Source organism: Simochromis diagramma, unplaced genomic scaffold, assembly GCF_900408965.1.
Source record: "Simochromis diagramma unplaced genomic scaffold, fSimDia1.1 OVJJ01000165.1, whole genome shotgun sequence".
Taxonomy (NCBI): Eukaryota; Metazoa; Chordata; class Actinopteri; order Cichliformes; family Cichlidae; genus Simochromis; species Simochromis diagramma.
The window spans coordinates 618,639-645,910 of NW_024387467.1; the positions used below are offsets into that span (position 1 = coordinate 618,639).

Below are 27,272 nucleotides of genomic sequence, written 5' to 3' on the forward strand. Positions count from 1 at the left end.
AAGGGAGAGGTGCAAGAATATGGATGATACATCCTCTTATTAAGAGGATGCATGTTGTATCACAAGAGACGATAGGACAGCTAATCAGTTTGGTTCACGATCTCACCCGCACAGTTTGTAGAGCGTATAGTAGCTGTGGAAGTTGTTTGGCTTGAAATGACAACTGAAAGCTCCACATTTGTTTTTCTCAAAATAATATTTAAACTTTAATCTCAAAATTGCAAATTTAATATTAAAATGGACACTGGTTTTATTCACTCCACAACTCTTTTGTAAACGTGGTCATGTCTACTCTAATGAGTTTTCTTGATTGGAAATTCTTTGTTTGTTTTTAATATTTCAAATGCTTTTTTTATGGTTTTGCACTAAATGTTTATCTTTTGTCTTTTTCAACTAATGAATTTTGTGAGTCACATCGTAATGGAAATGTCTGGCCCAAGGCTCTATTTTTGCATCCTATTGTAGGGTGGCAGTTGGAAGACATTTTTTAATAAAGGAGGGTAAAAGTCAAAAGTGTCTCTTTCCCTCTAGAGCTCAGGACATTTCCTGTCTTTGTTTTTTTTTCCACATGCCCTTTTCTTTTTCTTTTCTTCCTTCCTCTGTCTCTCCTCCTGCTCCCTGCCTGCAGATGATTGGTATCAGTTCCACATTATGGAGCCTATAAATGTACTTTTTCCTGGAAAGCTACACACACACACACACACACACACACACACACACACACACACACACACACACACACACACACACACACACACAGGCAGATGCAAAACACTTGCACACACAGATCCAAAATGCACTCTCAGCCTCACACACTGCAGACATAAATACACTCACAGGGTATAGCAGTGACTTGCCCCATCTGTGCTTTTTTTCTTGCTGAAGATAAAAATGCTGGATTATGTCTGTGGCAGCCTTTGAAAATTTAACACACGTGCACATTTCTACACATTTTGTACTGACACTTACTTTTATTGCAGAGGCTATTTTTGACATTGATGTGAACATAAGCTTGTAATCCTTTACTCTCACTTCCTAGTTATTGCCCCCTCTCATTCTTTTCTTCTGTTTTCCATTCTTCTCGTGTCATTGTGTCTTTCCCTCTCTGTCTTACTTCTCTTCATCAAGTCTTCCCCATCTGATCTCTCGGTAATGACCTGATCTGATTGGATTTGGTCTCATATTCCTTTCCCTGGCTAATAGCCATTGCTGTTGCTAGGCAGCTGGGATCAAAACATTGGCAAACATGGCTGTTGCACAGGGCCACTCCGACTGTAGAAACAGATCACTTATTTGCCTTGCCAGGTTTCTTTGCCATCACGCAGTTCAAGAAAAGCATTTTATTCTAATAAATGCAAGTTCATGGCAGATATGGAAATGAGTTGATCATTATTTCATGTCAGTGTGATCTTTGCTCTTTAGCTATGTTATGCTTCCAACTTATTATCTGTATTTAACACATTAGGGCTAAATATAGATAGCTATTTTATAATTACCATTTTCATATCAGTGCTGGGTGATTTCTGTCTCAGGGACATGCTTGAAAATACAGTGTTATTGCTGGAACTCAAAAGCTTACTCTCAGAACACAAATACACTAGGAATGCTAGGAACTGAATTTACTACATCAAGGGGAACCAGGACACTAGAAAGACAAGAGGGTGTGGGAACCATGAGGGAGGCTGCCACAAAGAGCAAAGGGAGACAGGGAGATAATATATCCACATAAAATGACAAGGGAACAGGCAACAGGTGGGGAACATGGTTGAACAGAATTAAAGAAGTAAAACTGAACATGACATACATGGGACAAGGACCTAACAAAATAAAACAGGAAGTAGCTAAAACAGGGGCCTAAACTTAGGCTACGTCCACACGTACACGGGTATTTTTGAAAACGGAGATTTTCCGTTTTCGTTTTAAAAAATAATCCCGTCCACACGTAAACGCAGAAATGAAGGAAAACGCTGCTAGGAACATGCCAAAGCAACAGGTGGCGATATATTCCTAACCGTGCAGGAATGTTGGCCAATCAGAAGTCTAGAAGCCTCGGTGGGAAAGAGTAAACAAAGATGGCGCATGTGTAACTGTGTGTGTATATGTAAGCATTTAAACACTGCGGAGAGTACAATTAACAGTAACAGTATTGTAGAAATTCATTTCACTGAAACAATAACGTGGCGCACAGTGTGACGTCAAAAAATGCGCACACCTTTGATGCTGCGTTTTCTCCGTTTTTTTCGTCTACATGTAAATGCAAAAACGGAGTTTTCGAAAATATCCACCCTGGCAGGCGTTTTTAGAAATCTCCGTTTTCAGTGACCGAAAACGCCGTTTACGTGTGGACGAAAGGTGCAAACGCATAGAAAAATCTGTGTGGACGTAGCCTTAGACATACAACTTGACAGAACTAAAAAGGGAACCCAGGCAACCACATAGACAGGACACACAGACCACTCAGAAACAGGGACACGACTAGGGAACAAGACTGACTTCACAAGGAAATACAGAGGAAGGACAAAACACAGGGACGAGACAAAGGAAACAAGAGGGGAAATGAGTAGAGGACCTAGATGTGACGGGACGAAACAAAAAGGAAAAGAGCAACTGAAAGAGAGGAATAAAGCAAAGGTAACCAATACTAAGCAAACCAGGACTCTCATAATGTGACTATGGTAAAGAGTTATAGCTCTACGATAATAACTTGAGCTTGTGCAAGCTAAGTGATATAGAAGCACCCCTTGCGCCTGATGTTAAATTAATTTCCATTAAAATAGAAGGAGATTGCATTACCTGTGTAAGAACTTACAGCTTATTTATGGAAATGTAGTATTTTCTTCACCTTCACCTTCCATTCAGCTCAGTTGTTTTCACATATTTTGATGGGAAATTATTTTAGCACCACTGAGGGGAAACTTTAACACACTAGGTTGAGGTATTGTTTCAACCTGGGTCATATTATCCTAGACTCTCATCCTGCATCAGCCACGTCTACTCAAAGTTACACTCCAATAAAACAAAAGTTAAAGTGATGAATGGTAATCCAGCATGGCCCATCCATCAGTCCCACAGGAAGTCATTATTTTGCAATTTACAATTTTTATGAACTAATAACTTCACCTTGGGGGGGTTCAGCCATTTTTCTGTGTATGTTACATCAATAACTTGCAAATCTTCTGCCACTTTCTGAATCACTGTTTGGAGGAAGTTTTCACATTTCCTTGTGAATTTTCAAATTATGCTTCCACCACATGAATGCTTGTAAAATGGATCTTCTTAGTAAAGGAGGTCATCACACTGACATTCAAAACAAACAAACACACTTTTTACCAGTTCATGTAAATGAATTGTGTATGGTATACTTTTATTCCTATTTGCATCAAATTGGTTAAAAATGCATTTTAAGGTCATGTTATGATTAGTTAGATGAAGAAAGAATCCTTGTGTCACTTGTTAGATGTTATTCTGTTATCTCCAGGTTGCTGCTTTTATAAAGCAGTTACTGATTTACTACATTCGGTATTTTTTATTTGATTTTTTACTTTTATTCTTGGACTTAACCAATGAGACAAAAAGAATGTCTCCATTCTATTCTGTTATTGCCCACATCTTTACCTTTTGTTTCTTTGTTTCTTTGTTTTTTACCTCTGATTATTTCAAGCCTCATTAGTTTCATTTACTGGGATCTTAGCTGGTTTCCATTGCAATGACAATAACATTCCAGTTTCTTTCAATGTAACTAGCTTAGAAACTGTTCAAAGTACAAAGTTTTGGATCCACTTGTATCCCTGTATGTCTAGTTTCACCAGACTCGACGGGCAAAACATCTGATTTGATGTTGCTGCTCAGTTTAATTAACTGTTACAGCCATTTTCCACATAGTCCTCTATTTTAAAGGTTCAAAATGAGTTGGACAAATAGAAAATAGTTTTTAAACGTTGCTGGTTGCTCTACTGGAGTGAGATCATGTGACTGACTTGGTAATTGAACATTTCTTTGCCGGGAGAAACTCTTGGGTTGTGTTTCTAGCATGCTTTGGGTCATTATCCCTCTGCACTGTGAAGCACTGTCCAATCACTTTTGCAGCACTGAGCAAAGTCTATAACCCTGCACGCTTTAGAATTCATTCTGCTATTTAAAGATGAAAGTACATATTTAGTGTGCAAGCATATATGTTGGAAATTTGCTATTTGATTTTGAAAATGACCCAGGCACTTATTTCTCTTTTTTATCCCCTGAAGCTGTCAACACAAACAGTAAAACCTTTGATTTGAACCACACAAACACACAGTGACAACAAAAACATAAACTTTATACATAAGACTGCTGCTATTTAAACTGAAGGCTGGAACCAATCTAGTCTTTGGTCATCAGTGTCAAAATAATCCTCTGTCTTCTTTTTGTCTTTGTGTCCTTCAGCTGTCTTTTCATATTGTCTGCTCTGTTTTCTGCCTTTAATTGCCTTGTCTAAACTGTTTTCAATCTTTTTTCTCCTCGAGAGGCTTCATTTTAACTGTTTTCTCTTTCCCTACATCTTTCCTTTTTTATCACTTCTATGCATGATTTTCTCCACCGCTTTTTGTCACTTTTTCTAAATTAAGATGGAGCTATTAAGGCTGGATTCCCTTTAATGAGATGCAGTATACAGAAGTAGCTGTGTTCATGAATCATAGGTGTGTGTGTGTGTGTGTGTGTGTGTGTGTGTGTGTGTGTGTGTGTGCACATGTAAATCAGTTCTAAATTAGGTTTAGTTTAAGAGGACTATTGGTCATGGCCTTTCTCTCCCAGTGTGCAGACCTTATGTGCATTTACACACAGTTATTGCACAAACACAAAGGCTAAAGCTGAAAGCAGAGGCAGTCCCTGGACTCCAGGTCTCACGGTGTCCTTAAAGGAAATTTAAAAATCATCTTATTAACGTACATTTAGGACAGATTTTTAAAAATCAGTGATTAATTTAAAGATTTAAAGATAATCTAACTGTGGACAATCATGCAGTTAATTACGATTAAACATTAAATACAGATTTCTGAGGATAAATTCAGATGAATTTGTGCTCAGGAGCAGAGGTCTTCCTTTCTTGGGGCTGTCATCATGTGAGTCAGTTTCCACATTATGCATGCTGCACACCACACGGCAGTTAAGCTTCAAATTTAAAAAAGGAAAATTCCAGTGGAATAACCCAGGCTTAAAGTCTTTAACAAGAATCTCACCAAGCCGTTTTACTCCAAGTGAGAAAGGCATGTAAAACCAAATCAAATATGTGGCTCATCGAGAACAACATTTCCACAGAACTCAGGTTAACAGTGACCACCTTTGATGCTGTTGGCCAACAGGATGTGGTGGGAACAGTGCTGCTGCCGGCAAAAGACAAAGGAAGAGAAGATGGGAAAGGTGTGATCTGAGGCAGCAAGAGAGAAGAAAGGCAGGATTGTAGAATTGAAAGAGACTGTCAGACAGTATCATGAGCGTGATGTTAGTTAGCAGTAAAAAAAGAAATTTTGGAGTAACGCAAACGGATTCTTTTCCTTTTCTTTTTCCTAACTCTGTCTTTTTATTTTGTTCACCCCGACAGATGAAAGAGAAGACGTTCAGAAGAAGACTTTCACAAAATGGGTAAACTCACAATTGGCTAAGGTAAGAGAGCTTCCTGCGTCTCTAACTTGCACCTGCACACCTTACACCCAGTGAGAAGTCATTTCATCAGTATGAAATAGTATCCATCTCTTGCAAGCATATCTTGGGTCTTTAGTAGGTTGAGCTCTGTGAATTCATCATCTTTTCTGTATTGACATTCTGGTTTCATATGTTATTGTTATGCATATTCACCCTGTGAATGAACCAGGATAGTGTTTTTCCTAACTGGTAACATTATATCCAGTTTGATCTATGATAACATTTACATATGAATATGAATACATATAGATATGATGATAAAGAAGCTTTAGAACCATGTTGCATTAATCAGTTATTCTCCAGATGAGCTTTTCTGTGGTGAGTCATTTAAGATGACTTTGGAGATCATGATTACATTCATACCAAATAACATTTATGGTTTCACAGATAAAGAAATGTCAGAATCTCAGCTAAAAGCTCACCATTTCCAGGACCACTAAACACCACTAGAACAACAAAAAATTAAAGAGCAGGTAAAAAGATTCTGCAAAAAGATGTAAACACAAATTTCCCCCATTCACCCAGTGACGCACACAAACAATGTCTCTGCTGAAAGCACAGATCTCTGTAGAGTTAAATCTACTAAAAGATCTATCATCTAATAAAACCTCCCACACTTGTAAAAAGTCTCACAAGTGTTAGCTTTACTTTGATACCAACATAGATTTACACAGGGTTTGTAATTGTAGAGAAATAATAAATTAATTTTGGTCATGTCTCAACCTCAAAAGGCTCCTAGTGTTACAAAGGTTATGAAGAGAGGTCATGATCCAGTAGCACCTGCATAGCTCCAAGAAAGAGCACTACAGATGTAATATTTGCTTTGTGTTCTGTCCAGACAAGCATGGCAAGCAGAGCAGTGCTTGCTGAGTCAAATCTAAAAATAGACAGAAATTAAAACATACCAAATTGGATGCTATCTCTCTCATTTAATCTCGAATAGCTTAAACTTAAAATAAAGGAGGAAGCCAAATTTCTCCTTTTAGCTCAAACTACATAAACAAAAAGCTTCTCACCTGATTTGATCTTTCACTTAAATTACTATCATGCTGTGGCTGCAATTGGCTATTGTTGCTGAAGCACACTATCCCTTTGTTCCCGTTTGAAACTGCTGCGTGTCTTTGTTTCATGGGCAAGCCGACCTTTTTAGTTTGATCGTGGGCATCAGATGTGATGGGAGAGGTCTTTAGTACCTGGTAGACTGGGAATGATATGGCCCCGAAGGGCACTCCTGGATTCCAAGGTCTGCTGTCTTATACTAATTCATTGGACTTTCACCATAAAATACTTTTTAAAAGTGGGTAGGTCACTCTGTATAGAGATAATGATTGAGTGGAAACAGTGGATTTGTCTGCATTATAGCCCTGGGCCTTACTAACTGGAAAACACTTTGCTTTAAACATTGTTCTGACTTTTTTTGGAAATTACTTTTAAACTTTTCTTCCAAGTCCTCAATATAGAGTTCAAGCTGCATAGCTGGTTATGAAAATATCACAAATGTTTGAAATGAGCTCAGTCTTAAATATCTTTAGCATTAATGTTAATCCATATAACTCTCTGCTTGTCTTTGTGTCAAAGTCACTGCATGCTACTGGTTGGTGGACAAATATAGAGGAGGTCAGAAGGAGTTGCACAGTAGAGAATCCATATGGTTTCACACTAAGAGAGAGAAACTGTGGTGCTGTGAGGAAGTCAGGAGTACGAGAGACGTATGTGAGGATAGTGCACGACATGTATGAGCTGGTGAGGTGTGCAATAGGAGTCAAGGTGGAGGTCTGATTACATCAGGGATTGACTCTTAGCCCCTTTTTGTTTGCAGTGGTGATGGACAGGATGACTGATGATGACAGGCAGGAGTCTGTGGTAGTAAAGATAGTAGTAGATGGCACTGATTTGTTTGAGCAAGTGAAAGAGATTCTGGAGGTATGTTCTGGAGAGACTATGGCTTATTGTCACAGCATCATGTTAGTCAACATGACATTTTGTAATGGCAGCTCTGCAATTGAAGATGCATTTGAGGTTGCTGTTCTTGATGCTGAGTTTTTTTTTTACCTCCCCAAAAAATATTATATACACATTTACATTTACAGCATGTAGCTGCACTGTTGTTGTGAGCACTGATACTTACCATAAAAAATGTGATCTCATTAACAGAACTTGGCAACAGTTGGTTCAATAATTAATTAACCAATATTTGGGGGTAATATTGGGGTTGTTGTGGGTCTTCAAATCTTGTCCATCAAGGACACAGTGGCATCTCTCACTTTTGGTAATTTAAAAAGCCTCAGTTTGTCCAAATAGGTAAAGATAACCATGTTTAGCCACTCTAACCACCCATTCAATTCAATTTCATTCAGTGTTATTTACACAGCGCCAAATCACAACAACAGTCGCCTCAAGGCGCTTTATATTGTAAGGTAGACCCTACAATAATACATACAGAGAAAAACCAACAACTATATGACCCCCTATGAGCAAGCACTTTGGCGACAGTGGGAAGGAAAAACTCTCTTTTAACAGGAAGAAACCTCGGCAGAACCAGACAATCATCCCTATATTGTAGAAAGTAAAGAGGTAGTTTCCTGGTTTTATTAATTTTGAGAATTCTTCACACTTCACACCCAGAAGGTTCTGGGTTTGAAACCAACATCCTGGTGGGGGTCTTTCTGTATGGCTTCTGCATGGTCTCCCTGTTCCTGCATAGGTTATTTCCATGTATTCCAGCTTCCGCTCATGGTTCTGTGTCAAACCTTGTTGGAATAAGATTAAGATGCCACATTTGATTCATTCCTGTCATGGGCCCAGAGGGATAAACCATGGTTTTACAGTTGAAGTGTTAATTCAAAGTAAACCTTAATTGCTTTTCTTCCTGTGCTTCTCAACTTTTTGCCATTACCCATAACTACCACAGTTATGTGGAATATGCTCTGCACTACATTATATTGAACTTTTTTCACTATTTAGATACAGCTTTACTTTTTTAAGAAATCAAGCTTTTTCCTGTGAGTTCCCAGGCCGGTACAGGGAGGTCATTGTGAACCCAATGTAAAGGTTTTTGTATGTTAGCTACCCAATAGTAGTGTCTAAAATTGGGCAGACCAAGACCACCATCATTTTTAGAGGACTGAAGAACAGACTTACAAACTCTAGCTTGTTTCCCTCCCCATATGAAATGTGACAGAATCTTTTCTAACTTGTCGAAGAATGCTTTAGTAAGAAGACGGGGGACATGTTGAAAAAGATGCAATAATTTGGGGAGGACATTCATCTTTGTCAGATTAACTCTTCCTGCCACTGACAATGGTAGTGAAGTCCGATGGTCACAGTCTTTCTCGTTGTCTAGTAGGGATAGCAAATTCTCCCTCATCATTTTAGGTATAGAAGAAGAAATAAAATAAAAAAGTGATATTTAAATCAGTTTCTGTACACTTAAAGCGTACTATTGAGTGGGGAAGAGCTCGGGCCAGGGAGTTGAGGGGTTGCATCTCGCTTTTTTGATAATTGAGCTTATACCCTGACAGTGTACCATATTGGTCCAGTATGTTAAAAAGCACCGGGAATGAGTTTAGAGGGTCAGAAATGTACAAGAGCAAGTCGTCTGCATAAAGTGAGAGTTTGTGGGTCACACCGAACCTCGTAATGCCTTTAAATATACCCTCTGAACGCAGCCATATTGCGAGAGGCTTAATAGCAATGGCGATTAAGAGGGGTGAGAGAGGGCACCCTTGCTTAGTCCCCCTCTCAAGTGGAAAAGGCGAAGACAAGTTGTTGTTAGCATGAATACAGGTGGATGGCGAGGAATATTGTAACTTAACCCAGAGAATAAAGCCAACCGCCAAGCCAAACCTATCCATCACCTCATAGACTAAGCTCCACTCAAAGCGGTCGAAAGCTTTCTCCACGTCGAGAGATACCACAACCACTGGAACTGAATTGCACGACGTATGGATAATATTCAAAAGAGGTGTCTTGAATTGTCATATGAGTGCCTGCCGGCCATGAAACCCGTCTGATCGGAGGAGATGATTTGTGGCAGGACACGTTGTAGCCTAAGTGCAAGAATTTTAGAAAGTGTATTAAAATCAATATTTAAAAGAGAAATTTGTCTGTAACTGCTACACAATAGGGAATCCTTGTCTTTTCAAGGTTAAACAAATAGTAGCTGCTGACTAAGTCTTGGGTACTTGATATTTTGAAAAGGCTTCATTATACATATCTTTCAACAATGGTGCTATAAGAATTGGCTTTATAGTATTCTGCCGAGTAGCCATCGGGGCCTGGTGATTTACCTGTGTTTAAGGATTTGATGGCTTCTTGCACCTCTACTACAGTAATTGGTCCCCCTAATCCCTTCGTCAGATCCCTATCTATTCTTGGAAAATGTATATTTTGGAGAGTTTCATCTGATAGAGGTGGAGAGCTTGAAGTGTACAGATTGGAATAGAAATGAACAAATACTTCATTAATTCCCTCTGGGTCCGATATTATGTCGCCAGTAGCAGACTTGACCTTGCACGGGCTTGATAGGCCAGAAGTTTCCCTGCCTTATCATCGAATTCAAAAAAGCGTGGCTTTGTCTTAATTAATTGAACAATACCCACATAGCAGGCAGGTCTGACCCAGATCTGGTGTCATGCCGGCACTGCTGGCTAACTTCTGGCATGGTAAGTGATTTGTCATCCAGATATGAGTCAGGCCTGGCGTAGATGGCACAGTTTATGTGATGGCATGATACATCTGGCCCGATTGTGGTTTGGTTTATGTGGCCCAGGCTCATAGAAAATAGGTCTGGACTGGATCCGTCATCAAGCTGGCGCTTCTGACTGACTGGTGTCATGGCAGGGTGCATGTCAACCAGATGTGGGCCAGGTCTGGCAATGATGCACTATTTATGTTCCTATTTTCCTATTTTAGTTAGAAGACCCAAATACCATGTTGCAATACTATACTGCTATGGTAGCCAACGTTTCAAATGTAGGTTTGACAGGTTTGTGAGTGTACACTTTATCCAAAACCTAGTGAGAGTTTGCTCATGTCTACCACCGCGTGGCTGTAGCTCAGGAGGTAGAGCAGGTCACCTACTGATCAGAAGGTTAGTGGTTCGATTCCTGGCTCCTCCAGTCTGCATGGTATGAATGTAGTTAGGAAGCACTCAGTTTAGTGAAAGTGTGTGTATGTGGCATGTTGTATAGAGCACTTTGAGTAATTGGGAGAGTAGAAAAGCGCCACGTAAGAAGCAGTCCATTCACTGTCTGAACAGAGTTCTGTCATGCTGTTTTTGCACTATTATGTTCCGGCACATGTTGTTATTACATGGTTTGATTAAGGTACACATTAGGCTGACATTTGTGGCCAGAGCTGAAACTGTTCTGGGCCAGCACAGCACCACCAGTGTGTTTGCAACTGGCCTTGTGCTGGTCCATGTGTGGGCCACCTCTGGAAAACCAGGTCTGGGCCACCAAAGGGCCGTCATTCTTTGCGGTATGTGGACCATGTGTAAGCGCATTGTGTGGGCCGGATCCGGGCCATACCAATTTTGCTATGTGGTAGCTGTTGCGGTGGTGGTTGAATTGAGACTGGCTTTAAGTTTCACACGTTCTGTATATAAGCCACATTTTTATTGATCAGTTCATTGAGTAAAAACAGACACATAATACGATATAATTGTTTCTTCTCCTTGTTAAATGACATAGAATTTAATCAGTATAATCTACATGTACTCCACGCACAAAAAGCTAAATTAAGGTGTTCAACACTTTTGTTAGCACAAAATTATATCTGCTAGTTCCATGCAAGAGGCAGTCATATTCCCAAAAATGTTTAAACACTGTATAGTTATTGTTTAAAGAAATAATACAAGCACTAGCTTAAGCTAAAGAACCTAAGTAGGTGGGTCTGGATACTCCAGATTAGAGCAGGGCGATATGACCAAAAATATTTATCACGATATACATTTGAAAATTTGCGATAACGATATAACCGACGATATAATTGAGACAAGACAAAATACTTTACAACTCCACAACTGTATTAGTGCAAAAAAAAAACATCAGTGTATTTTCACTTAAACAAGCAGCTGTTTTTTATGTGCTTTAAAGTTATATAAACATGTAACAGTGCAAATATAAATTCGTTGCTGACAGTTTAACCAAAAGGCATTTCCAGTGGAAACTGGCCGACATATCCTCAGCATAACCATGTATAATATCCACAAAACTTAAAAAGAGGTTATACACACAATACGGTAACATTATGCTGAAGCACAGTACGTATCACTCCGCGAGGCTCCGCCTACGATAGCCGTAATGCCCCCACAATCCATCAAGCGGTGCGGCTTCGTAGCTTAGCAAAGTCGCACTGAAACATTTGACAGATTTTCGAGCGCCGTGTACATAAAATCATTTCGAGGTCAGTAAACACAACTCATATATATATTCATTATAAGGCACACAATTCATACATAAGGCACACGGGATTATAAGGGGCACTGTTGATTTTCAGAAAAATCAAAGGATTGATTTTAAGTGTGCCGTATTTTCCAAACAACACTGTAATAACGACGGCCCGCTAGCATGCGCTACCAAAAATAGCGTTTTGTTGTGTATCTGACGGACGAAAGCTAAACCAGTTCCACACCACTGAAGCTGCAGCATTTTTACAAACCAATTCTGGTTCATCCGTTTCATTTAACGATCCACTTTCATCCTTCTCATTCTCCGTCGCCGCCGTGCTTTTTCCGCCATGTGCCTATGAAAACAAAGGCACTGCGCGCGTGCGTTTTACCCATATTCTATCGCCATATTTCATTTTCTTATCGTTGCCCAACATTATACCGGTATTACCGTGAACGGTATGATATGGCCCAGCCCTACTCCAGATTCTTATTAGTGTCCATTGACATTAATGAGAGATTAAATGGTGATTCTACAGTGACTGTAGGTGTGAATGTGAGCAAAAATAATTCTGTATGTATGTGGACAGATAAACCAACCATCCAACCAGCTCATTAACTCATCATTTTCACATCTTCATTTCATATGACAGCAGAATAGGTATAACTTTAGTCAGCAACCAACCACTGGTCGCTGCTTACCTCAGTAATGGAGTTAATAACTGAGATAGAGATAAGAGACATGGAGAAAACACCAACTAGACAAATGCAGTTTTAAAACAAGCCCAAAAACAGCATTTTTTTATGACTTTGTAGACAAAATACATGCAAAGGGATTGGCAACTTTATCTGCTGTGTGCACAGGTAGCTGCTGCCACGCACAACTGTCTCACCATCTAATTCTGTTATGGATTGAGATATATGTAAAGTCACAGAAACTGGACTTCAGATGCGGTTAAAAGTAGTCCCTTTAATGAAAGTTTTGTGGACTATGCCTCCCCCACCCTGCCACCTTTGTTACATAGATTTCATCTGCCATAATGGCAGATGGTATTTTGTTAGAGAGAAATAAGTTCCCCTAAAATATAAATCACAATTGCATTTTGTTGTATGAGCACAAATTTTAGGAAGCAGGTTTGTTGTATTGTTGCACCGGAGGATGCACTTAGTCTTGTCTGAGGGGAACTCACACTGACTTTGAAAATGCCTGTAAGTCTCTTTGCTCTTCCCCTCACTTGTGCACTGGTGTGTGCGCGCGTATATTATATGCCATTGGATCACTTGTACTCTTATTTTCAAAGTTCATTAAAAAGGTGCCAGAGGTGTTGTTGGTGTGTTGTTGGCATGGTGAAGGAGATTTTGTGAATGTACTATGTATGCATGTTGGTGTGACAGTGTGAGTAAAGCTGTCAGAACCAATTCTAATCTTAGCCAGATGATTTAAAAATAGATCTCTTCTCTTCTCTTCTCTTCTCTTCGATCTTATTTAATGGAGATAAAGAGATCTATTAAATAAGATCTGTAGAAGTAATAGAGCTTGAATTGAAATGTTATTTGTAATTAAACATGTCCTAATACTTCAATTACGCAAAACGAAAAGAAAACCATTCTATGTCCAGGTTAAGAGTGGTTGAGCGGTACCAGCAGATGAAGTGTCCTTGTATCTTGTACATGAAAATTTGCATGTAGGGGGCAAGGAAAAGTACATGTGGTTACCAAAGCATAATTAGCACCTCTTCCTAGATAGATCAGTCTCTCTCTCACGCTCGCTCTGTCTGTCATTCCCATATGGAAAAGATATTTATAAATTTTATAAAGTTTGTATCTGTCTTGTGTGAAACTTGTATGAAAAACACACAAGAATGAAAACAGATATAAGATCCCTTGAAAAAATTATATAAATGAAACTTGTGTTTTGGATACTTACTAAAACAATGTATGAAAGTAATGAGAAAGTGGCCACTTTCATGAGTAAATCATATAAGCCTTATATGATCACTATATCAAGTAGGCCACATCTTATGCAAGTCTTTCATAATTTTTTTCTATTTCTTTTCCATATGGGTACACACACACACACACACACACACACACACACACACACACACACACACACACACACACACACACACACACACACACACACACACATTCTAATAGGTAGTGAGTAGTGAGACAGTAGGTGGAGCAAACTAGATTACAGGAGGAGAAATTAGAGAAAACCAGGAAAGAGAGTATTGCAAAGAGATTTGGTACGAATAGAAAGAACTGGCAGTGAAGCACTAACATGTCTGATTTAAGTGTGATTTGCTGCTAAGCAAACCATAAAAAGAAGCACTGCATGAATATGAGGATCAGTCACCAACAGGAAACTGAATAGTTTTTTTTATACTTTCTTGTTTGCACCATATCTGTAAATTACTTCATATGCATTTACTCTTCTGATGCTTCCATTTCAAATTCAAATTTTATTTGTAACATACACAGTCATACACAGTACGATATGCAGTGAAATGCTTAGACAACTGCTCATGAGCTAAAATAAAAGACTATGAATAGGATAGAAAATAAATATGAAAATTAAAATAAAGGGTAAATTTAACTAGGAAAGAATAGAATAAAATATAAAAATTAAAGTTAAAAATAAAATAACTGTACAACAAAATACACAATATAGAAAATATATAAGAATATATGAAGAAATATAGAATAATAAGAACAATATATAGAAATATAGAACAATAAGAGCAGCTGTACGAGTAATAAATGGTAATGAAAGAAATGTAATGTCCAGTGTTGTGCAATCCACATATTTAAGTGTCCTGTGCAGTGCAAATATGACTAAATGTGATTTATTTAAGTGACTTGTGATAGAATGATTTGATTTGATGACCACGCAGTAGTTGTAGTTGTGCAGTGGCCACTAGTGTAAACAAATGTCCAGAATGTCCAGTGTGTGTGTAAGAACTGTATGTGTGGGTCAGTACTGTGTGGTGGTGTGATTGAGAGACCGTATCGCCTGCGGGAAGAAGCTCCTCCTCAGTCTCTCTGTGTTGGTCTTCAGGGAGCGGAATCGCTTTCCTGACCTCAACAGAGAGAACAGTCTGTTGTTGGGATGGCTGAGGTCCTTCACCATCTTCCTGGCCTTGGTCCAGCACCGCCTGCTGTAGATTGAGTGCAGGTCAGGGAGCTCGGAGCGGATGGTGCGCTCAGCTGACCGCACAACCCTCTGTAGAGCTCGTCTGTCCTGCATGGTGCTGTTCCCGAACCAGGTTGAGATGTTTCCCGCCAGGATGCTCTCTATGGTGCAGGAGTAAAAGTTCCTGAGCACCTTGGAGGGCAGTTGGAAGTCTCTCAAGCGTCTGAGGTGGTAGAGACGCTGACGGGCCTTTTTCACCACGGTGTTGATGTGACAGGACCATGACAGGTCCTGCGTGATGTGAACCCCGGGGTATTTGAAGCTGTCCACTCTCTCCACTGGGCACTCGTTGATGACGGGGGTCTGGTAGTTCCTCTCCATTTTTAGCAATGACAATTTATTCATTTATATCTCCATTAGTTGTTTATTATATAAGCATGGGAAGTGGGCAGGACCTGAGATCAACTTTTCTCAATGTGTAGTGACTACCAATAAGAATGATGAATACTATTTATTTACATATAGTAGTAAGTACTTTAGAAGGTCTCCTAGACAACCCAAGCTGGAAAGCCAGCTTATAGACACGTGGCCTTATACTCCTGGGACTGGTAATTTGTCTGAGTCAGAGCTGACTAGAAGGAGAAAATGTGTCACAGATCAACTTACTCCATCCATCCATCTTCTTCCACTTATCCAGTTCAAGGTCACAGTACTCCATCCCAGGAACTGTGAGTGAAAGCCAAGGTACATCCTTGACAGGTGACCAGTCTGTCACAGGGCTGACAAACAGCTCCGGCTAATGGGTGAATAAGGCAAGTTGTATAAAGTGCTTTGAGTGCTCTGGTAAAGTTGAAAAGCCCTATAAAGAACTAATCCATTGTCATTTAACATGTATTTATTTATCTATCTATCTACAGCTCATCCCAATAATTGAGTTAGGGGTGTTGGTGCACTGATTGACAGCTATCCCTGTCACAGTCTGTGAGACGTGATCCAGTCCTTGGAGTTGATGTGGAGTGGATCTCTGTACTCTCTATGTGCTGCTGTAGCCTTTTGAAGCACTTTCTTAGCTGACTTATTTTGATGCTTGCTATGAGGTAAAGCTTTATGAATGGTAGGGAGTGCATGCATAAAAAATAATAATAATTATATAAATTGATTTACATTAGAAATGCATAATTAATCACACACATCTATCAATAATTCTGTGATTGTGATAAAAATTGGATATGAATAAATGCTACATTTAAAACATAATCGATTCATAAAATGTATCAGAAATGTTTAAAATATTAATAAATAGTACTTAAAAACACAATACAGGTTATGAATGCAGCTTGCTAAGATTAGCTGATAAATTAGCGCATCAAACTGAAGCATCAACATCCTGTTTGCAAAACTAATTGGTGTCTACAGTGGCTACATCCACGTTTATATATGTCAAACTTTTATAAAAATGTTTTAAGAAAATGACCTTTATCATGTATTTTAATTATAAAAGAAGACTGAGTGGGGCCCATGAGATTGTTTTTGAGTGGGCCACAGTACTTTGGGATGGCTGGTTTATAACAAGGTAGTAAGACCTGCTATAATTTGTAGTTTTCATTGGACTGAGTAGAACAGATAAGATTATGAGTGTATCAGAAAAATATAGAAATATTTGCTGAAATATTTTGGACACAAAGATAGATAGGGAAGATTGAAATAGTTTGGATTGAATAGGAAGTATAGGGGACATACAAGACAAAGTAGACTATGCAGACTAGTTGGTGAGAGAGGAGGATGCAGGGATAGGGTGAGACAGAGGCTTCTGATCCAATGTGGAAAGAAGAAGTGAGTATATGCTTCATGGTTTCTATTGACAGTATTTCTTGGCATAGCCAGGTGTTGGAAGGCTTCCACTTTGGTGGCCTCAGAATCTTCTTCTGCAGACGATCTGGTTCTGTTGGCTTCATTAGGTGGTGACTTCTAGCAGCCAGTTGTGAAGGGGCACAAAGAAGAATCAGCACCTTCAAGTCAGAGACCATGGTCCTCCGTCAAAAAAGGTGGAGTGCCTACTTTGGGTCAGGGACAAGTTACTACCCCAGGTGGAGGAGTTCAGGTGCTTTGGGGTCTAGTTTATGAGTCAGGAGAGAAGAGAACAGGAGACTAACAGACAAATTGGGCGATGATTGCATTGAGTCAGATGCTGCATCGGTCCGTTGTGGTAAAAAGGGAGAGATGACAACGAAAGCGAAGCAAACCGAAGTGGTGCTGTCCAAGTCAAGTGCTTGACACTCTTTCCTGGATGTCTTCCAGTGTGATGGTTACTGGATCCTATTCAGGGAAGCTGCCGGGGTCTGCTCTTAGATCCCCTAGCAACTGAACATTATTGTTATGTGTTGCATCCTTCTCCCATAAGCTCCTCCTGTTCTGCTCTAATCTACCCTAATTCCATTGTTACAGATTTATGGTGTTCTTTGCTAATTTGTTATAAATGTAGTATAATAATGTATTTATAATGATAAAAATATTATGCTGTTACAGTGTAGTTGGATTTTTGACAATATTGTCAAAAAAAAAAAAACAGAAAAAGAAAAATAGACCCTTGGGTAATAGACTTCTTGGGGTAATGTGAAGGGCAGCCTGTTCTACATCTGCTGACAAATAGGTGTGAAATCACAGGCTGCTTCTACACCATATTCTGTCCTGATTTGTTTTAGCACTCATATCTCTTTTTATCTTCTTCAACACAAGCCAGGGAGGAACAGACAGTCATGTCCCACAGCATATTTCCCACACCGTGTCCCACGTGCATAAGTGGTGGGTGGAGGGCAGATCTGATCATATCACACACACAAATGCGTTTTCATCTTCAGTAAACACTGATAGCAATGACCTCTACAGGAATGTGAGCAGAATGCCAAACATTGCTGACTCGTTCCTCTTGTGTGTGGATGTAGTCGCTTCAAAATCAGACTTTACAGACACAGAAAGATGATTCTCTCATTCTGTGACCTCCACACTAAGGACAGCTTGACTTACCTCACCTTTGAATGGAAATACTGGGTTAAAATTTAATTTGGATTAAGCATATATGAAGTTATAATTTTTTATCTATGACACTTAATCTACAGGGTGGGCCATTTATATGGATACACCGTAACAACATGGGAATGGTTGGTGATATTAAAGTCCTGTTTGTGGCACATTAGTATATGTGAGGGGGCAAACTCCTCAAGATGGGTGGTGACCATGGTGGCCATTTAGAAGTCGGCCATCTTGGATACAACTTTTGTTTTTTCAATAGGAAGAGGGTCATGTGACACATCACACTTATTGGTAATGTCACAAGAAAAACAATGGTGTGCTTGGTTTCAACATAACTTTATTCTTTCATGAGTTATCTACAAGTTTCTGACCATTTATAAAATGTGTTCAATGTGCTGCCCATTGTGTTGGATTGTCAATGCAACCCTCTTCTCCCACTCTTCACACACTGATAGCAACACCGCAGGAGAAATGCCAGCACAGGCATCCAGTATCCGTAGTTTCAGGTGCTGCACATCTCGTATCTTCACACCATAGGCAATTGCCTTCAGATGACCCCAAAGATAAAAGTCTAAGGGGGTCAGATCGGGAGACCTTGGGGGCCGTTCAACTGGCCCACGACGACCAATCCACTTTCCAGGAAACTGATCATCTAGTGATGCTCGGACCTGCACCCATAATGTGGTGGTGCACCATCTTGCTGGAAAAACTCAGGGAACGTGCCAGCTTCAGTGCATAAAGAGGGAAACACATCATCATGTAGCAATTTCAAATATCCAGTTGCCTTGAGGTTTCCATTGATGAAGAATGGACCCACTATCGTTGTACCCCATATACCACACCAAACCATCACTTTTGTTGTTCCAGCAGTCTTGGAGGGATCCATCCAATGTGGGTTAGTGTCAGACCAATAGCAGTGGTTTTGTTTGTTAACTTCACCATTCACTTAAAAGTTTCACTAAACAAAATCTTCTGCGTGAACTGAGGGTCCTGTTCCAATTTTTGTTTTGCCCACTCTGCAAATTCTGTGCGCCGATCTGGGTCATCCTCGTTGAGATGCTGCAGTAGCTGGAGTTTGTAAGGGTGCCATTTGTGAGTAGCTAATATCCGCCGAAGGGATGTTGGACTAATGCCACTCTCCAGTGACATGCGGCGAGTGCTACGCTGTGGGCTCTTGCTGAATGAAGCGAGGACAGCCACTGATGTTTCTTCATAAGTGACAGTTTTCTTGCGTCCACATTTTGGCAAATCCAACACTGAACCAGTTTCACGAAACTCAGCAAGCAGTTTGCTGACTGTAGCATTGGAGATGGGTGGTCTCGTAGGGTGTCTTGCATTGAAATCTGCTGCAATGACCGGTACTGCGTTCCAGATATCAACAATTGATCCGCTCTCACGTTAACCTCTTCGACATGTCAATGGCTGTGAACAAAGAGAAACTTGTAAATAACTCATGAAATAAAGTTACGTTGAAACCAAGCACACCATTGTTTTTCTTGTGACATTACCAATAAGTTTGATGAGTCACATGACCCTCTTCCTATTGGAAAAACAAAAGTTGTATCCAAGATGGCCGACTTCTAAATGGCCACCATGGTCACCACCCATCTTGAGGAGTTTGCCCCCTCACATATACTAATGTGCCACAAACAGGACTTTAATATCACCAACCATTCCCATGTTATTACGGTGTATCCATATCAATGGCCCACCCTGTATATAATAGTTGTAAAAAAACAATGGATCCCCATTTGTTCTGCACAATTGTGAAAAGTTTATAAAACAGTCCATTTATTCCAGTAAAGACCAGAGGTTAGGGTACTACGCTTGACCCAAAACCTGGTTCAAACCCTCTTCTCCATCCAAATTTGTCTTTCTGCCTATATTCTTTTATTCTACCTGGTGCAATTGTATGTTCCAGTAAAATTACATTATTGATCAATGGGCAGGGCTAAAGACTTTATATTTTCTAGCTTTCAGTATTAAAACAACACCTGGGGAAAAAAAAAAAAAAAAAAGATTTCCCCTCTAGAATTAGTAAAGTGTTTTGAATCTAATGTTGTGGATCATAGTTACATACAACACAAAGTTATAAGGAGTGAATACCTTTTGTAATGTGTTTCCCACAGGTGTTCCTAGTATCTGTGGTAGTACCATCCAGTGAACAAGAGAAACTTCCTGATGTCAGATGTTAAATTTTACATGTCCAAAAATAATGTGCGGGGAGAGGGAATTCTTTCCTATGTTTACATTTGTTTTACTATTTAAAACTAGGTCTTTGGCGGTGAAAGAAGGGTCGGTGAATTGAGGTGCAGCAGAGTGCAGGCTGAGCAGGTGAAACAGAAGGGAGTAAAGGAGCACAAGGACTGTAGCTTGGAAGGCAGTAAAGGGTGGGTAAGCAGGAAGGTGTTTGGTCATAAAGTTGTTAGAGTTTGGTGAAAGGTGAAGAAGAAGTAGAGACACATGGGAACACAGCTATAGCAAATTAGACATAATGAGACTAGTGGAAGCAAAACTGAATGCAATGCACACGAGACAAGGACTCTCAAAATAAGACAGGAAACATGCAACCCAGATTCAAGACACACAAACTAGATGCTGGAAGAAAATACAAACACATGAGACACAGACAAGACAAAGAAGAACTAAATTATAATCACATATAAATCCAGACACAAATCCAGAATCCATTTCTCAAAACACGATACATAAAGACTAAAAAGTCCAAAAAACAGAGAACACTGGGAAACACACCCAGGGAAGTGTGATGAATGTGTCACTCTGCTTGCTCATCAGCCGATGAGCAAGCAGAGTGACACTCGAGGGACAGTCTGAGGAGGGAGCCATACGGTTAGTGTAGTAACGGTGACAAATAACTAAGCAGACTAGAAAGTTGGTCTCAAAGTGTGTGAGCTACTGTGAAACAACTGTTACATCATCGGTTATAGACATGTACAAGCATGTAAAAACGTCGGTGTCTAAAATCAAGTACATACACAGATGAGTAATTTTTAGTATCAATTTCTAATAATAATTAGTTTTTTACATTAGCAAGCCCAATGATGGTCGGAGATGGTCTGATACCGAGAGCAGCAATATCAAAAGACAGGAACCTGGAAATGTGTCCGTGGAAGTAAAATGTTTGTAATGAAATGTATTTTAAGATGTGGAAAATCTTTCCCTGAGAACTAGAAATGCAGGCGCAGAAGTGTGTGTAGGGCAGTAATAGAATTAAATGTGAGTCACATGAAACATAAGCTACTGATAATACACAATAAAACATAAAAGTAGTGCTTCTATCTTTGTCAAGTGTAATCTGGAATGGATTTTAAGTGAGTGTAGTAAATAAGCACAAAGGTACTGAAGGTGGCTTGTGTTTTATGCCATTAAAACACAGTAACAGTGCTGTGTTTTTGAGGACAGAGATGAACTAACAGTCATCTGTAGTTCTGACACTGGGGCACACTGAGCACGAAGACACTGCTTTTTGGACTGAATGTGTCAAATACCCAAGCTAAAACTAATGTCACGGCTAGTTAGCTAACAGTTACCCATGACCAAAATCTATGGCAGCATGGCCCAGGGTGCCAGGTTCACTTTAACATGGGCCCCATCGTGACTGCCTAAACCTTTTCTTAGGGCATGATTGGTTATATTAGATCCTGTGTGAACCTGTGCGGTTTGTTTAAGATAATTACAGCACAAGTCTCAGGGGAAAAAAGTCACACAAATCGTTAACAAATAGTTCACCTGTTATTTTTTTTAGGCTTTCACACTTTAATTTAATTAACGGTAGAAATAGTTTAGTCAGTTTCTGGCTGTAGAGCTTGAGTAAGTGGTTAGAGTAACAATGATTCAAACAATTAATGCAACAAACACAATTTCTAATAAAAAAATGATGAAGGCCTGTTTGATTTTCTTATTAAAAGATAAGTGCATGAATTACAACACACTCTCTCTCTGTTGATATCAGCCTGTGCAGTTCAGCCAGCGGTCGTTCTTTCTCTCACTCACATGTGTAAAAGCAGCGGCTTGCTGCCACGTGACTGGCTGATTAGAGACTAGCTGCTGAACTGCTTTTGTTACACCCTTGACACCTCCAGTGCTTCTCTAAGTTTGCTCCCTGGAAGTCCTTTTCTGCTGATTTGTAATTACACCGTGTCCCCTGTGCTGTGCAAAGAGCAAACATCAGCTCAGGTATCATTGTGCAATTTTTCAGTATGAAGCTACACAGTTCACACTCTGTTCACTAGTATAACACACTAGCACCACGATTCAATAATTTTTTTTCAATTCAATTTTATTTACACAGCGCCAAATCACAACTACAGTCGCCTCAAGGCGCTTTATATTGTAAGGTAGACCCTACAATGATTCATACAGAGAAAAAAACCAACAACCATATGACCCCCTATGAGCAAGCACTTTGGCGACAGTGGGAAAGAAAAACTCTCTTTTAACAGGAAGAAACCTTCGGCAGAACCAGACGATCATCCCTTTATTGTAGAAAGTAAAGATGTAGCTTCCTGCTATCATTGCTTTTGAGATACTTCTAAGATTTTTGTCTTTTTTCTTTTTTTTAATAAAAAATAGGGACATGAAATGCCACTCTAAAATAAATCGTTATGTACAAATGTTGCTTTGCTAAATAGGGAAACTGTCATGGTCCTGTGTTGGTAACCCAGTGTTTTGACTTTTATATTATTATTGATCTTTGATTTCTCGTGGTTTTTGACTGCTTGTGTTTTGGTTTCTGTTTTGTATTTCTAGCTCTCCAGTTCTTCTTGGTTTGTGATTTCTTAGGTTTTGGTCCTGTGCCCCTCGTGTTTAGTGTAGGTTTAGTTCTGTCTTCTTGTTCCCCAGTCATTCGTGTCTCATGCCACTCCTGTCCCTGTACTCAGTGTTCCCTCTGTTCAGTATCAGCTCCGTGCCTCTGTGGCTGTCGTGTGTTTCCTGTTTTACTTTGAAAGTCCGTGTCCTATGTCAATGTACTCTTTTTTGCTTCCTCCCGGTTTTGTCTCATCTGATTAGCGTCAGCTGTGTTCCCTGCCTGTCTGCCATTTCCTCATTTCTTCATGTATATATGTGTCTGCATTTTCTCCTGTGCGTCTTCCCAGTGTTTCGTCTGCGTTTTCGTGTCTCTGGTTCCTCGTTCCCGGTTCTAAGGTTTTTGTAACATTTTTCCATGTTTCCGGTGTTCTTTAGTTTAGCTGCTCCCAGTTTAGGTTTTGTTAGTTCCCTTTCTGATTCCTTTTGTGTTTTGGCACAGCGGCCAATAAAGGCTCATTCTTTGGTTGAAACCTTCTCATTCATTTGTTTGTCTGTACTTGGGTCCTCATTCTCAGCCACTCCACGCCGTCTGCTTCACCAGACGTGACAGTACAGTGTACATTATATATACTTTACAAGTTCAGGACCACATTTTTGGCCATGATTGTGGCACTTTCTGCACCTTCAACCTCAACTGTTTCCTTTCTATTTTAAATGTTTGCCAAGTGGCACTTGCCATATGTAAGAAGGGATACTGTTCTCCCACATAGATGATCTGCCCCAAGAAATGCAGAGCGATACAGTGATATATGATACAGTATGTTTGAGATGTGCCAGTTCATTCTGTAACACAGAAGTTTGAAGTTTGTGTTGTGCTCGGACAGCATCTGATTTGTTTTGTGCCCATTGAATGTCCTGTGCCAGCGTCTTCAGAGGAGTCTGTGGTTAGTGCTTCACACTTTAGGTTGACTCTGTACAGAGGATCATTAATGACACAGTTACAGTTATGACTGTGTTGCGCTCAAGAGATGAATGTGGTACTGTGAATAAATGTAACCCTAGCAACTGACGCATATTAATGTGTGCCGAAATTGGCTCAGTAAACTGACATTTAGGAAAGAGGCTCGTGTAAGTACTCTCTGGAATAATGGAAATAAATAAACCTCTATCTGTTATTAGGTCAACATCATGACAATTGTCCATTAACATTTACTTCTAAAGAGCAGAGTTTTGTTAGCATTAGTGTCCAGTTTCAGTTCCTCCTTTTGACCAAACATGAAAAAAGTAAATCATTACTCGCCTAGTAGCAGCTAGTATGTAGAATAAACACAAATGAAGTGGTTATATACTTATGCCCTCTGAGCAAGTAGGGCTATGGAGGGCCAAAAGTGACAAAATGAAATAATTAAATATGCTATTTTGTCACTCCTGGTCCTCCAGGGAATAATTTAATGGTTTGCACACTGTTTGCACACTATTGCATTTAGTGGTGCATGATTTTTTTTAGAACACATGCTCCTCATCAGACAAATACGCAAAGGATTAGGGCCACTTTGGGGGGGGGAGTGGGCTTTTTTTTCTTTTCCAGAATTCTCAGAAAAAAGTCAGAATTCTGACTTTTTTCTGATATTAATCTCAGAAATCTGTAATCTCAGGCAACTGCAACGGACAAATAAAGGCTCATTCATTCAGAATTCTGACTTTTTTCTCAGAAATATAATCTTTAGAAGTTATCAATGTTATGGTTCTTTTTTGAAATAATGTATAAAGTAGGAAAATACTACTGGGAATGTACATAGTTTGAAAATGTAAGTTGTTATTCTTGCTGTGACACGCCTAGACCACACATCGTTGAAGGGCAGGTGAATGTTTTATTTTTGTTTCCAGCTCTAATTCACGCTTGTAGCTTTTCAGATGTCCTCTCTCCAGTCCCAGCACGCTCCTAAAAACATGAAAAAACATGAAAGGCATAATTAGTCAATACATCCCACCTGCCCTGCCAGCCACCGTGGCACTGCCCCCAAACCCACAGCACACCACACATCAGCCCTCCTCTGCAGGGGAGCTGGAGACCACACTCTGCCACAAATCCACATTCTTATTTTCATTTGATGTATTTGTGCTTTAGACAGGGAAGCCACCTGTGGAGGACCTGTTCTCAGACCTGTGTGATGGGCGACGCCTGCTAGAGCTGCTGGAGGGACTAACAGGACATGAGCTGGTATGAACATATACACATATAGTGTGCTTGCATTGTGACGATGTACTGGCTCTTTTCAACACTCTACATTGTACAGTGTTGTTTTTTGAATAGCTGTATTAGTACATGTCAAGGACAGAACTGGGACACAAATGCAAGAGTAGAAAAACACAGTCAGAAGTGAAGCATTGTAGCAGTTTGATGCCTGGGCTTTTATTGGAAATGTCAGTTATGTAAGCATCCACTGTATAAACATCCATCACTGTAACACTGCACATATAACTAAACTAAGAAACGACATAATATGTCCATTTTAAGTTCAGTTTTTAAAACCTGACAGTGTACACAACTATGGACACCATTAAAGCTTTATAAATGAGTCAGTGGGCCAGTTAAAATTTCAATGTGGTGATCATGTTCAGGATTATGACTTATTGGGAACAGGTCATTCAAACCACACAGCACCATATCAGGATTCAAGGAGCTTTATTGTCATTCGCATCGCATGTTTACATGAAGTGGAACGAAATGATGTACACACGGCCCTGGACGAAAAGAAACAGAATTTTTAAAAAGTAATAAATAAATAGTTGTTTAAAAAAAACAAAAGACCAAAACAGAATAACATATTAAATATAAGATATAAATAACATATTAAATATAAGATATAAATAACATATTAAATTCTAACCTTGTTGTGGCTAGAGTCACTTACTGTTCACTGTTAGCTGCACAATGTTCTTCTTGCCATATGATAGCAGGTGCTATCATAGAGTACCGGGCTGTGGTCGACTCCTTTGTCACGTGGTGTGAGCAGAATCATCTGCAGCTCAACGTGGCAAAGACCAAGGAACTGATCGTGGACTTCAGGAAGACCAGGAAACACTTGACCCCTGTTTCAATCCAGGGGGTCAGTGTTGACATCGTGGAGGACTATAAATACCTTGGAGTACACATTGACAATAAACTGGACTGGGCTAAAAACACCACAGCACTTTACAGGAAGGGCCAGAGTCGTCTCTATTTTTTGAGGCGACTGAGGTCCTTCAACATATGCCAGAAAATGCTGAGGATTTTCTATGAGTCTGTTGTGGCCAGTGCGATCCTCTATGCTGTTGCATGCTGGGGGAGCAGGCTGAGGGTCACAGATGCCAACAGACTTAATAAACTAATCCGTAAGGCCAGTAATGTTGTGGGGATGGAGCTTGACACCCTCAAGGTGGTGTCGGAGAGGCGGATGCTGTCCAAGATAAAGACAATGTTGGATAACACCTCCCACCCACTCCATGACATGCTGGTCAGTCACAGGAGCACGTTCAGTGAGAGACTGAGATTACCGAAAAGCACCACTGAACGACACAGGAAATCTTTCCTGCCTGTGGCCATCTCCCTGTACAACGCATCCACTTAACACACTGTTTGCTGCTACAACTACACATGTTTCTTTTCCAACTATTTATTTATGAGTGAAGTATGTATGTGTATATATGTATATATTGTACTATTCTTAGTTAGTGTATTGTCTGTCTTGTCTTAATGTTGGTTTAAAATGGAGCACTGTAACAAAAAATAATTTCCCCCAGGGATTAATAAAGTATTCTGATTCTGATTCTGATTCTGATTCTGATTATTCATTCAGTGAGAATAAAACCATAGACAGCTAGATAGTGTTTAGCTTAACTTCAATCATTGAAACTGTATAATCATCTATCTCAGTATAAAGAGAAAGCAAGACACATAATATGAAATGAATATGAAATCTCAAATCACCTAGAAGTTGTCACCTTGGAATCCTGAAAACATTTAGCTTTTTAAAATGTGATTCACATCGAGGAAGAATATATATTAGAAGAAGAAGGGCGACTGGATGATAACCCAACAAATATCAAAACCAGTGCAATCAAATTAGTATCTAAACATAACCAAATAATAGGTAAAATCAACGTGTAGATGACGTTGGAGAGCACTCTGCCCATTATTTCTGTTTGGCACAATCACTTGTTGCCGATCCACTGATCCCACTGTAGACGGTGCAGGAGAGCGCCTAATCCCGACTGTAGTTTTGA

The 27,272-nt window shown here is 39.7% G+C and overlaps 1 protein-coding gene across 3 annotated transcripts in view; it reads left to right on the plus strand.

Annotated features, from left to right (window-relative positions):
- dmd (dystrophin) overlaps positions 1–27,272 on the plus strand; it is a 284,148-nt gene that overhangs the window by 61,332 nt on the left and 195,544 nt on the right. For all 3 annotated transcript variants that reach the window (XM_040014765.1, XM_040014766.1, XM_040014767.1), the window contains exons 2-3: positions 5,576–5,637; positions 25,135–25,227. In XM_040014765.1, coding sequence (XP_039870699.1) covers positions 5,576–5,637; positions 25,135–25,227 — 155 coding nt within the window. The remainder of the gene's footprint in view (positions 1–5,575; positions 5,638–25,134; positions 25,228–27,272) is intronic.